The sequence below is a fragment of the Cervus canadensis genome, chromosome 7, assembly GCF_019320065.1.
Source record: "Cervus canadensis isolate Bull #8, Minnesota chromosome 7, ASM1932006v1, whole genome shotgun sequence".
In the NCBI taxonomy this organism is placed as follows: Eukaryota; Metazoa; Chordata; class Mammalia; order Artiodactyla; family Cervidae; genus Cervus; species Cervus canadensis.
In genome coordinates, this window is record NC_057392.1 from 7,180,893 (window position 1) to 7,194,563 (window position 13,671).

At 42.4% G+C, this 13,671-nt stretch overlaps 1 protein-coding gene across 1 annotated transcript in view; it reads left to right on the forward strand.

Moving 5' to 3' along the window:
* The window catches only part of NMNAT3 (nicotinamide nucleotide adenylyltransferase 3), a 134,696-nt gene that overhangs the window by 108,658 nt on the left and 12,367 nt on the right, over window positions 1–13,671 (forward strand). The window contains exons 3-4 of the mRNA XM_043474262.1: window positions 4,361–4,544; window positions 10,306–10,388. Of these exons, the coding sequence (XP_043330197.1) occupies window positions 4,361–4,544; window positions 10,306–10,388 (267 nt within the window). The remainder of the gene's footprint in view (window positions 1–4,360; window positions 4,545–10,305; window positions 10,389–13,671) is intronic.

A 13,671-nucleotide genomic window follows, 5' to 3' on the forward strand; every position in this document is an offset into this window, starting at 1 on the left:
GTGTTCTTTATATATTTTGGACATTAAACATCTCTTTTAAAATAGCATATTTGTCATGACAGACCAGGCTAGGCTGAAGAAACAAACCTCACAAGTTGAGGAGCTTAATACACTAAATAAGGTTTATCTCTCTCATCAGATAAATCCCATGTAGTTTCAGAAGATCTGCAGGATAGTTTCCTCCCAAGCTCAGGGAGGAATCCCTGTGTCTCAGGGATCCTGGTAGGTCCCATAGACTTTGCTATCTTAATAGTAGCTCTCAGATTCACTATGAAGAGCTGGAGGGTCATGCAAGGGTTTTTATGGCCAAGTCTACATGGTGCATACATCAGTTCTACCCACATCCCATGAGTCAGTCACTTCAGTTATCTCCAATTCTGCGACCCTTTGGAGTATAGCCCACCAGGCTCCTCTGTCCATGGGATTCTCCAGGCAAGAATACTTAAGTGGGCTGCCATGCCCTCCTCTAGGGGATCTTCCCTACCTAGAGATCAAACCCATTCTCCTGCATCTCCTGCATTGCAGACAGATTCTTTACCAGCTGAGCCACCAGGGACTATAACTCAGTCAAATCACAAAAATCCAACCTAATTTCAAGAGAAACAGAAATATTAGCTTCCTATAGCCCTGAAAGAGGAAAAATAAAAGTGGGTCCTAATGAACATATGGTATGTTCTCTGCCACATGTGAGAAAGGATATCCACAGAAAACTTATAGCAAACATCATATGTAATAACAAAGCTTGGAACTTTTTCCTCTGGTAGTGGGCATAATACAGGATACCTGCTAATACCATTTCTATTCAGCATAATACTAGAGGTCTTAATGCAACAAGAAAAATAAAGTGTTAAAGAATTGAAAATGAAACAGTAAAATTCTTGGTATTTTGGACATAGAAGATTAAGACTCTGAAGGTAAACTATTAGAATTAATGAGAGAGTTTTGCATGCTTACCAGATACACATTCAAGATATCTAAATCAGTTATATTTCTGCATATCAACAAGGAGAAAAAAAAAGTATTTTAGAAGTATCATTTATAGTAGCATCAAAAAATATCAAGAATCTAGAAATAAATCTTACAAAAGATATGTTAAGTGCTGTACAAGAAAAATTGTAAGACTTTGTTTAGAAATATTTAGGAAGACCTAAACAAATGGAAAGATATGCCATGCTCATGTAATAGAAGGCTCAATATTATAAAAAGGTCATTTCTCCCTAAGTTGAATTATAGATTTGATCCAATTCCCATCAAATTTCAGCAGGTTTTGGGGGCTGTTTCATCTTTGTGGAACTTAACAAATGCTGTCTAAAATTTATGTGGAAAGTGCAGAGTCAAGAATTGCTGAAATACTCTAGAAGAAGAACAAGTTAGGAAGATTTACTTAATCACATTAAGAAGTGTACTGAAGCTCTATTAAACAAGGCAGTGTGACGTTGTCTAGGGACAGTAAATAGTAAACAGAACCACAGAACATAACAGAGCGGAGAAAGCAGCTGGTACACAGATGGACACCAGGAATCCCACGTGGTGTCACTGCAGAGCAGGGGGGTGGAGGGTCTTTTTGGTAAGTGATGCTGGAGTAATTGACTATCCAAATGGAAAATACTTCTAATAGGACACCCATCATGTGCAAAGACACCAATGTGAAAAACAAAACTATAACACTTTATGAGATAATACAGGAAAATACCTTTATAACACAAAATGCACTAGCCATAAAGGAAAAAACCTAACAACCCAACTATGTAAAAATTCAGGACATTGGTTTTCAAAGGATTCCACAAAGAGAATGATAAGACAAGTGAGAGAAGTTATTTAGGACATGTATAACCAGCCAACAAAAGGCCAATATTTGAAATAGTTGAAGAACTTTACAAATCAATGATAAAAAGGCAGAAACCTGAAATAAAGGCAAAAGATTTAAACAGGCACTTCACAAAAAATTAAGCTTGAATGCTTAATAGTATATAAGAATAAATACTCAGGCTCATTGGTAAGCAGAAAAAGGAACATTAAAATCACAATGAGCCATAACTATACATCCATCAGATGGGAAAATCCTGACAATAACCCTGTATGGTTATTTGCTCGATGGTGTGGAGCAAATGAAATGCTCATACACTGCTGATTGGAGAGTAAATATCTATAACTGCTTTAGAAGATTGTTTGGCATTATCTAGTAAAGCTGCAAATACATCTACCCAATGGTTTAGCAGTTTCACTCTTAGGAAGGGTACATATCCTAAGAAATATATGCTTGTGCACACAGGGAGACTTGTGCAAGCATTTTCATAGCAGCATTGTTGGTAATTGTCTAAAGCCAGAATCAAATGAACTCTATCAACAATAAGATAGATCAATTATTTGGTATATAATCATGCAATAGAGTATTATGTAGCAATAAAACTGGTTGGACTACAGGAATTTTATTAACAAAATGAAAAAGGCTTATTGAAAGAACAATTCAGTATGATTCCATTTTTTTTAAAGTTTCAAAAGCAGGCAAAAATCTTTGTTTTTTCAGGTTGCAAAAATACATGATAAAGTTATAAAGGAAAGCAAGAGAACTATGAAAAAGTGAGAATTGTTGTTGTTCTTGTTGAGTCGCTCAGTTGTGTCCAACTCTGTGACCCCGTGGACTGCAGCATGCTGGTTTTCCCTGTCCTTCACCATCTCCCAGAGTTTGCTTAAACTCATGTCCATTGAGTCGATGACACCATCCTACCATCTCATTCTCTGTCATCCCTTCTCCTCCTGCCCTCAGTCTTTCCCAGCATCAGGGGCTTTTCCAGTGAGTCAGCTCTTGGTATCGGGTGCTTGTGTGCACAGGGAGAAAAGTGAGAATAGTGATTAGCTTTCATCAGAGTGTAGGGGTGGTGATAAGGGACTTCCATATCTTAACCTGGGTGAGGATTAGAACGGGATGTACTTTTTTTTTCATTTATTTTTATTAGTTGGAGGCCAATTACTTTACAATATTGTAGTGGGTTTTGTCATACATTGACATGAATCAGCCATGGATTTGCATATATTCCCCATCCCGATCCCCCCTCCCATCTCCCTCTCCCCCTGATTCCTCTGGGTCTTCCCAGTGCACCAGGCCTGAGCACTTGTCTCATGCATCCAGCCTGGGCTGGTGATCTGTTTCACCCTAGATAATATACATGTTTCGATGCTGTTCTCTCAAAACAACCCACCCTCGCCTTCTCCCACAGAGTCCAAAAGTCTGTTCTGTACATCTGTGTCTCTTTTTCTGTTTCGCATATAGGGTTATTGTTACCATCTTTCTAAATTCCATATATATGCATTAGTATACTGTATTGGTCTTTATCTTTCTGGCTTACTTCACTCTGTATAATGGGCTCCAGTTTCATCCATCTCATTAGAACTGATTCAAATGAATTCTTTTTAATGGCTGTTATAACTCTTTGTAAAACTGTATTTTTTCATGCTCTTTTATGTGCACGTTTAAATCTTATAATACAATTTTTAACATATCATGTACTAAGTTAAAATATTAACTCCCCTCATAGATATTATATTTCATCCTTCCCACAAGATGCTGCCAAGCAGGTATTATCCCATTTTACAGAAAGGAAAACTGAATCTCAATTGACTCAGCATTTTATTCTTTCAAATATCTTGGTAACTTGCCTAAGGCTTCCTAGCGAGTGATGGAACTAGATCTCCCAGCTGAGTCCCATTCAGAGTCTCTCTGAGCCCCATTCATGCTCTTTCCACGATGGTTCCCTATAGCTTCTACAGTTCACTGCAGCTCTAAACCTGGGCTGCCCTGTTCTGTCGCCGAGCCACACAGCATTGTTCATAGATGGCCCACGTCATTGCCAAGGTAGGTCTTCCCTCCCTTAGCAGCACAGTCCTCCAAAGCCAGTGGTGGCCCTGTGCAGTCAGTTTGCATCCCCCCACCCACCCACCTGGTCCAGGGGACATGTCATTCCTTTGTCTTTGATCCACAGAATCTCCTATTTGAGCTAAGCAGCCCTGTGTAGCTGTTGTCCCATACGTGATTAGAAGAGGCCCACACAGGGGGAGTCATTGTATTCCCCCAACGTGTTCTGACCCTAAGTGTCCACAGTGCCACCTGGGAGCCTTTCCTCAGCCAGACCCTCCCAGCCCCCTCTCAGCTACTCCAGGGCATAGAAGACTCTGGAGAAGAGGCACATGATGCCTAAGGTAGCACCTTGACCTGACCCAAGGGAGCTAACCTGCCCAGCAGAGAATTCCAGTGTTTGTTCCCACTCAGGATGAGGCCCCGAGATTTTTAGTGCCTGCCTGAATTCCAGCGGTCAGGTGGCAAGCCCCTGTACCAGCAACACCTCTGCTCTCCCCTGCCTAGGCAGGTACCAGGTGATCGGGGGTATCATCTCTCCTGTCAATGACAACTATGGAAAGAAAGACCTTGTGGCTGCCCGGCACCGTGTGGCCATGGCCCGGCTGGCCCTGCAGACGTCTGACTGGATCCGGGTGGACTCCTGGGAGAGCGAGCAGGCGCAGTGGATGGAGACAATCAAGGTGCTGAGGTAACAGTGGGCATGCGCTCGTAGGATGGGCAAGGGCCACGATTGTGTCCGCAGAGCCTGCAGGGTGGGAGGCACAGATGGAGGGTTGAGTGGGGCTTCAGCCAGATCTTCGAACCCAGGTCATGCAAGTGTTTATCCTTAGAGCAACAGAGACCAACAGGTTCACCTTCTCAGAGAGGCCCTGAGTAAACAAATCACAAACCACTACCCTTCAGGGTACTGTTTGTGGAAAACCCCAGTCTCGATTCAGAAGGCTGAAGCATCCAGGGTCCAGGGCTCCCACTCAGTAGCTGTGTGACATTAGACACATGATAACTTCTCCAGGACACATTTCTCACATGCAGAATGGGGACAGTATAACCTAACAAGGATCACAAAAATGTAAATCATTTTTCTGACCCAGAACCACATAAGCATACACAGTAAATGAGACCTTGTATTATTGTCATCATCCACTAGGTTGAAAACTGTATCTACATAATGGGCCATCTTTTCTAATTGTACGAATTCTGGGTTCTCTAAATCTGGGCTTTAAAAAGAGCTATGAATCTAGAGATAGTTACACAGGAATTTTTTTTCTTTTAGAATTGCTGTTAGTGTTCAGCATAAGTAATGGAGCTGTTTGAAAGCCCCAGCAGGCCCTGTATATGAGGACAGTCAGTATCTGACTTGTGTCTGGGAAACCTTCCTGGGAGTTTGCTAGGGAGGCAGGAAACCCCACCTGTCCTGCCTGTCAGAGGGGACTGTGAGGCGGGTCTGCCTGTCACTGACGACAGCCAGCTTGGCTGGAAGGGACTGCAGACTGTGGGCTGTGTCTTTTATTCATAAGGAAGCACTAGACTTGTCAGAGAATAGACACAAGGGGCCAGGTTGAATAATTGGCAGGCCTGCCCATAATTTGGTTTTTACTTTTTACTTCTCTTGAAAGTCACTTTACCTTTAGCAGAAAAAAAGGTAAACATTTAGTTTCCATATCCTGTTCTTATTACCCCTTTGCTGGAGAAAGAGCCAGCTAGAAGTATTCAGTTACAGTGCTTCTTCAATATCTGTTGCCAAATTGAAGGAGAGCAAATATGAAATAATTGTTAGATCTATGCTCTTTTTTTAACATAAAGAATAAATTTACACCTAGATCATCCTTTTAGAATAAACAATGTAGTCAGCTCTCCTTTATCTAGGCTAACAGAGGGGAGTAGAAACAAATCAGATGATCCAACAAATCATTTAACTTTAGTGTGTAGTCAGAAACAAAGAGACACTGTCCTCCTCCACCCTGTGGGAGGCACTGTGGCCTTGGGCCCAGATCTTGGAGCCAAATTACTAGTGAAGTGACTTGAGGTAAGCGAGACAGGCTCTCTCTTCAACTAGTAAGATAGGGATGACATCATCTACTTCACTGGGATACTGTGTACATTAAATGAGGTGATGCAGGAAAACACCTGGCTTATGTGCTGTGCTTAGTCACTCAGTCCTGTCCGACACTTTGTGACCCTATGGACCATAGCCCACCAGGCTCATCTGTCCATGGAGATTTGCTAAGCAAGAATACTGGAGTGGGTTGCCATGCCCTTCTGCAGGGGATTGTCCTAACCCAGAGATCGAACCCAGGTCTCCTGCATTGCAGGCGGACTCTACCAGCTTAGCTACCAGGGAAGTGCCCACCTGGTTTATAATAGGTGCTTAATAATGTTAGGGGCTTCCCTGATAGCTTAGTTGGTAAAGAATCTGCCTGCAATTCCACTTCTGTTGATAAGGAATACCTTCCCTGCATCCCTAACTGGCCCATAGTTTATTCTCATAACAGATAAGCCATTCATGGATAAATAGGATTTGACCACAGTACCACATATTAATATCCTGCTACAAAATGCAGGCCTAAGATTTACAGGATGCATTCTTTTTCTCCTTTTACTGTATCCTTTAGACAGATGCTTCTCAGCCCTGGCTGCACACCGAATCACCAAGAGAGCTTTCAAAAACACAGAAGCCTGAGTCTTACCCCAGAGACTGGGATGTCATTGGTCTGGGATAGGGTATCAGGATTGTTAAGAACTCCCTAGTGATTCTAATGTGTGGCCAGGCTTGAGGCCCACAGTCTCAGTCACAAAGTGTGTGAATCATGTTTTATGATTAATACCAGGATCAATCAAACCAGTGGTCCCAATCCTGGCTGTAGGACTCACCTGGGACGCTTTTTTTAAATGCTCAACCTCTACTACCCAGGCTTATGATTTTTCTAGGGTAATAGGCAGGGTCTAGGCATGGATATTTTAAAGGTTCACAAATGATTTATTTTGTGCAGCCAAGGTTGAGAATCCACTGATAAAGGCAGCACTGTTTTATCAGCCAGATAAGAGTCTTTTCAGTATTTGGAGTGGCCTTCATTAGAAATTTTGTTTAATTACTAATGTTTTCCTAAGATTATCAAAAACATTTTTTAAGTATGAAAATCTGGTTGAAATTGTAAAGTAAGGTGATTCTAGAAGCATGGTAGAATGCCCTAGAATGCTCACACCCTTTTGCTCCATTTAGTATCCTCTTGGTAGTTCAGATGGTAAAGACTGTCTGCAATGCATCAGACCCGGGTTCAATTCATGGGTTGGGAAGATCCTCCCCCAGAGAAGGAAATGGCTAGCCACTCCAGTATTCTTGCCTGATAAGTCCCATGGACAGAGGAACCTGGTGGGCTACAGTCCATGGGGTTGCAAAGCGTCAGACACAACTGAGCCACTAACACTTACTTGGTGGAGTCAACAGGGAATCTACATCATGGCGACAGTGACATACATCACCATGAAGTCAGTTCACTGTAGGGTTTGTTGAGTGTTCTTTTTCTCCTTCTCAAGTTGCTTATCTTTATTCTACATTTTTAAAAGCTGGGTCAGCTTTCATGCTTTTAGAGCACTTGATAGCTTATTTCACTTGCCCTTTCCCCATGCTGGGCAGGCCTTGGTCATGATGCCGTGTGATGTGGTCCAGCAGCAGCAGCTCATGTGCCCCTTGGCAAATATGAGCCTGTGTTGTCCTCATCCTACAGATGAGGAAACTGAGGCTCAGAGAGGCTAAGTTAACTAAGTTGCACAACAGATAAGCAAGTGTTGGAACCCCAGTCTGTTGGACTCTGAAGCCATACGTATGGCCATCTTAAAAACCAGTGATCTACAGCGGGGAACATCACGTGGCTGACTCTGTTTCTGCCATAGTGACCCTCTGATCAGGCTTACCTGGAGACCAGGGGCTGCTGAGGACACAAAGAATATGCCTTCAGGGTCAGTCATCAGGCCCAAGGCTGGGCACACCAGGGTACCACTCAGGCAAGCAACAAGAGGAAGCAATGACCCCCCACCCCACAAAGGCAGAGTGGAGGTCTGTGAGAAAGATGCATTTGGCACCGAAAGTAACCTTTTGTACACCAGAGTTCAGAGTTCCAGCTACTGTTCAAAGTAGGGTCAACTTGAACCAGGGGCTTCAAGGCCAGTAAAAATAAAATGATAATACCAGCTTTTACTGATCACCTACTATGTGTGCCAAACATAATAACTAGGCAGCTCAGCAACTCTCAGAAGTAGATGAGTTTGGCCCCATTTCACAGATGAGGAAACAGGTTCTGAAAGAGTCAACAACATATTCAAAGTCCTACAGTGGGAAAGTAAAGATGGCACCCAAACCTGTTTCCATGTGATGTGAAACTCCAGACTAATCTGAGAGTAAATCCTCAAGAGGTGGCGCTTTCTAAAACTGAAGCAGTAAGACAATAATGGAGGGACTTTCCTGATGGTCCCGTGGTCAACACTCCATGCTTCCAATGCAGATGGCACTGGTTCACTCCCTGGTTGGGGAACTAAGATCCTACATGCCATGTGGCATGGCCAAGAAAATATTTTAAAGATAAAATTTAAAAATAAAAACTGCAAATTTGTATTTTAAAAAGACAACAATGGAAGCACAGATGAGTCCAGCAAGGCCCTAAGAAGACTCAGGTGAGTCTCTGAGACCATCAGGAAGGACTTTGGACCTGAATTAAATGTATTTATTTATCCCCCTTCCATCTTTTCTGAATTCAGCTGACTTTAGGTAAGCAGTTTCCTAGGTACCAAGAATATAAGGATAAATTAAGTGTGTTCCTGTTCACAATCCGGGGAGGGGGAGAAAGACTGAGAGTAAGGCTGTTAATAACAGCTTGTGTTGATTGGGCACTTTTCTGTGGATGGGCTGTGCTAAGCTCTTTAATTCAGCCTCATTATAGCTCTCTGAGGTGGATACTGTCATTGTCCCCCATTCTACAGATGAGGAAAGTGGAGGCAGATTGCTTAAGACACCCAAGAAGATTCCAGCGCTACTATTTGGAACCAGTATACCAGCCCAGGCAGTCTCATTCTAGAACTTAACTTCTATACTGCACCTTCTACACTGCACCTTCTAACAATCAGCATCAGCCTCTTCCCCAGCCAGGGATAAGCCCTTGCTCTTTCATGGTCTTGTGATACTCAGTGTAGACAAGGCTGCCATTAACTTTCCTGACCTAATAACAGAGGTCAGCGAGGCTCTGAGAGTGTTCATGACTCACCCAGCAGCGTACAAGCAGGAGAGCCTACACTTGAACCCAGCCACTCTTACTGAAAATACCTGCTTCTCCCACCAGGCACTTTTCCCCAAACACAGCTCCAGTCAATGCAAAATATAGTAGGCGGAAGACGGAAGATCAGATTGACACAAGACTTAGTGCTTACCCGTGTTTGATTAAAAAGAAGGCACAGGTATCTTGATTTTTCAGAAGAGAGATTGCTAAAAGAACCTGGCCCACCAAATGGGTGTAAGTCTAATCACATCCAAACTGCTAACATATAATGAGATTTGCTCTGCACTCTACACCCCTCAGTGGACTTTGCACTTCTACTCCTTTCATCTTCATAACCACGCTTGGGAGGCAGGCACTGTCATCATCCCTCATTTTGCAGGTGCTGAGACATGAAACACCCACCCAGGGTCCTACTGCTGACTGGTGGGAGAGACTGGATTCAACCCAGGCAGTCAAGCTCCAGACCAGGCTCTGAGCCATCACCCAGTCAGGTTCTAAAGTGCTAGCTTATGATCTGAGCGAGCCTCTGTTTTGAGAGGCAGCAATGGGCCATGCACTGTGCCACCGCTTGAAAGTGTTAGTCACTCACTTGTGTTCGACTCTTGTGACCCCGTGGACTGTAGCCCGCCAGGCTCCTCTGTCCAGGGAATTTTCCAGGGGATCTTCCCAACCCAGGAATCAAATTTGGGTCTCCTGCATTGCGAGTGGACTCTCCACCTGCTGAGCCATCAGGGAAACCCTGTGCCCATGCTTACCGTGTGGTAACTTACTTACCTTCACAGAAGTCTAAAAAGTAGGTATAATATCCCAGCTTTTTACAACTGAAAATTTGTACTCGGAACTCAGGTCTGATTCTAATAGCCCAGGTCCTTAATCCCTATTCAGCTTTTATAAAAAGTGAGCTACTGAAAGAAAATACTTAAAAAAGTAGAAATCTGCTTGTTTTCTCCTTTCAGCTGGGGCTCATAGAAGGCAGTCTTGGATAGGGTGGTCTGTGAGCACCCAGATACATCACCCGGTACAAGGCCTGGCACACAGTAGGCCCTTAGTACATATTTGTGGAATGAGCTACCTTAAATGGACAAAGGCAGAATGAGACTTGAAATCAGAGGCCCCCCTGGGTGGTGTAGGGGGACTGTAGGCCACATGGATGCACCCTGAGCCCATATGCTTACCCCACAGGCATCATCACAGTGAACTGCTCAGATCTCTGCCCCGGATGGAAGACCCAGACCAAGGCAGTGCCAGCTCCCCCCCCTCCGCAGGTAGGTGCTAACCCTCTGCTCTGTCGGGGGTGTGGAGCATGGCAGGTGGGGTGAAATGTCAGGGTTTCAGGTGACAACCCATGTGAGCCACAGCCCCTGGGCACAGGTAAGAGTTTTTGAGGCCTGCTTGGGGTGACACTTTCCATGTTGAAAAATCAGGTTAAACAATCTGCCACTATCCCTTGTAAATCGTTGTTTGCTAAAGTGGAATTTCCTGCCCCAAAGGAGGTTACCTACCTTGTGACTTGTGCTTGTGACCTGGATTACAGCCAGGACTAAGCAGGGATCAACTTCTGGGAGCTGCTGAGCTAGTTTGAGAGCCTTAGCCTTTTTGAATACAAAATGTGCCATTATATCCCTTAGCCTAGCACTGGATAGCAGTGTTACTCAAGTGTTTTACTCGGAAGAGGAAACCTATTTCTTTTTTTTCATTTATTATTATTAGTTGGAGGCTAATTACTTTACATTATTGTAGTGGGTTTTGTCATACATTGACATGAATCAGCCATGGAGTTACATGTATTCCCCATCCTCATCCCCCCTCGCACCTCCCTCTCTACCTGATGCCTCTGGGTCTTCCCAGTGCACCAGGCCCAAGCACTTGTCTCATGCACCCAACCTGGGCTGGTGATCTGTTTCACCATAGATAATATACATGTTTCGATGCTGTTCTCTCAAAACATCCCACCCTCACCTTCTCCCACAGAGTCCAAAAATCTGTTCTGTACATCTGTGTCTCTTTTTCTGTTTTGCATATAGGGTTATCGTTACCATCTTTCTAAATTCCATATACATGTGTTAGTATGCTGTAATGTTCTTTTTCTTTCTGGCTTACTTCACTCTGTATAATGGGCTCCAGTTTCATCCATCTCATTAGGACTGATTCAAATGAATTCTTTTTAATGGCCGAGTAATATTCCATGGTGTATATGTACCACAGCTTCCTTATGCATTCGTCTGCTGATGGGCATCTAGGTTGCTTCCATGTCCTGGCTATTATAAACAGTGCTGCGATGAACATTGGGGTGCATATATCTCTTTCAGATCTGGTTTCCTCAGTGTGTATGCCCAGAAATGGGATTGCTGGGTCATATGGCAGTTCTAGTTCCAGTTTTTTAAGAAATCTCCACACTGTTCTCCATAGCGGCTGTACTAGTTTGCATTCCCACCAACAGTGTAAGAGGGTTCCCTTTTCTCCACACCCTCTCCAGCATTTATTGCTTGTAGACTTTTGGATAGCAGCCATCCTGACTGGCGTGTAATGGTACCTCATTGTGGTTTTGATTTGCATTTCTCTAATAATGAGTGATGTTGAGCATCTTTTCATGTGTTTCTTAGCCATCTGTATGTCTTCTTTGGAGAAATGTCTGTTTAGTTCTTTGGCCCATTTTTTGATTGGGTCATTTATTTTTCTGGAATTGAGCTGCAGGAGTTGCTGGTATATTTTTGAGATTAATCCTTTGTCTGTTGCTTTCTTTGCTATTATTTTCTCCCAATCTGAGGGCTGTCTTTTCACCTTGCTTATAGTTTCCTTTGTTGTGAAAAAGCTTTTAAGTTGAAAAGCTCCCATTTGTTTATTTTTGCTTTTGTTTCTAATATTCTGGGAGGTGGGTCATAGAGGATCCTGCTGTGATTCATGTCGGAGAGTGTTTTGCCTATGTTCTCCTCTAGGAGTTTTATAGTTTCTGGACTTACATTTGGATCTTTAATCCGTTTTGAGTTTATTTTTGTGTATGGTGTTAAAAAGTGTTCTAGCTTCATTCTTTTACAAGTGGTTGACCAGTTTTCCCAGCACCACTTGTTAAAGAGGTTGTCTTTTTTCCATTGTATATCCTTGCCTCCTTTGTCGAAGATAAGGTGTCCATAGGTTCATGGATTTATCTCTGGGCTTTCTATTCTGTTCCATTGATCTATATTTCTGTCTTTGTGCCAGTACCATACTGTCTTGATGACTGTGGCTTTGTAGTAGAGCCTGAAGTCAGGCAGGTTGATTCCTCCAGTTCCATTCTTCTTTCTCAAGATTGCTTTGGCTATTCGAGGTTTTGTATTCCATAAAAATTGTGAAATTATTTTTCTAGTTCTGTGAAAAATACATTGGTAGCTTTTAGGGATTGCATTGAATCTATAGATTGCTTTGGGTAGTATAGCATTTTGACAATATTGATTCTTCCAATCCATGAACACGGTATGTTTCTCCATCTGTTTGTGTCCTCTTTGATTTCTTTCATCAGTGTTTTATAGTTTTCTATGTATAGGTCTTTTGTTTCTTTAGGTAGATATACTCCTAAGTATTTTAATCTTTTTGTTGCAATGGTGAATGGTATTGTTTCCTTAATTTCTCTTTCTGTTTTCTCATTGTTAGTGTATAGGAATGCAAGGGATTTTTCTGTGTGTTAATTTTATATCCTGCAACTTTACTATATTCATTGATTAGCTCTAGTAATTTTCTGGTAGAGTCTTTAGGTTTTTCTATGTAGAGGATCATGTCATCTGCAAACAGTGAGAATTTTACTTCTTCTTTTCCTATCTGGATTCCTTTTACTTCTTTTTCTGCTCTGATTGCTGTGGCCAAAACTATGTTGAATAGTAGTGGTGAGAGTGGGCACCCTTGTCTTGTTCCTGATTTCAGGGGAAATGCTTTCAGTTTTTCACCATTGAGGGTGATGTTTGCTGTGGGTTTGTCATATATAGTTTTTATTATGTTGAGGTATGTTCCTTCTATTCCTGCTTTCTGGAGAATTTTAATCATAAATGGGTGTTGAATTTTGTCAAAAGCTTTCTCTGCATCTATTGAGATAATCATATGGTTTTTAATCTTTCAATTTGTTAATGTGGTGTATTACATTGATTGATTTGTGGATATTAAAGAATCCTTGCATTCCTTGGATAAAGCCCACTTGGTCATGGTGTATGATCTTTTTAATATGTTGTTGGATTCTGTTTGCTAGAATTTTGTTAAGGATTTTTGCATCTATGTTCATCAGTGATATTGGCCTGTAGTTTTCTTTCTTTGTGGCATCTTTGTCTGGTTTTGGAATTAGGGTGATGGTGGCCTCATAGAATGAGTTTGGAAGCTTACCTTCCTCTGCAATTTTCTGGAAGAGTTTGAGTAAGATAGGTGTTAGCTCTTCTCTAAATTTTTGGTAGAATTCAGCTGTGAAGCCATCTGGTCCTGGGCTTTTGTTTGCTGGAAGATTTTACAGTCATCAAGACAGTATGGTACTGGCACAAAGACAGAAATATAGATCAATGGAACAGAATAGAAAGCCCAGAGATAAATCCA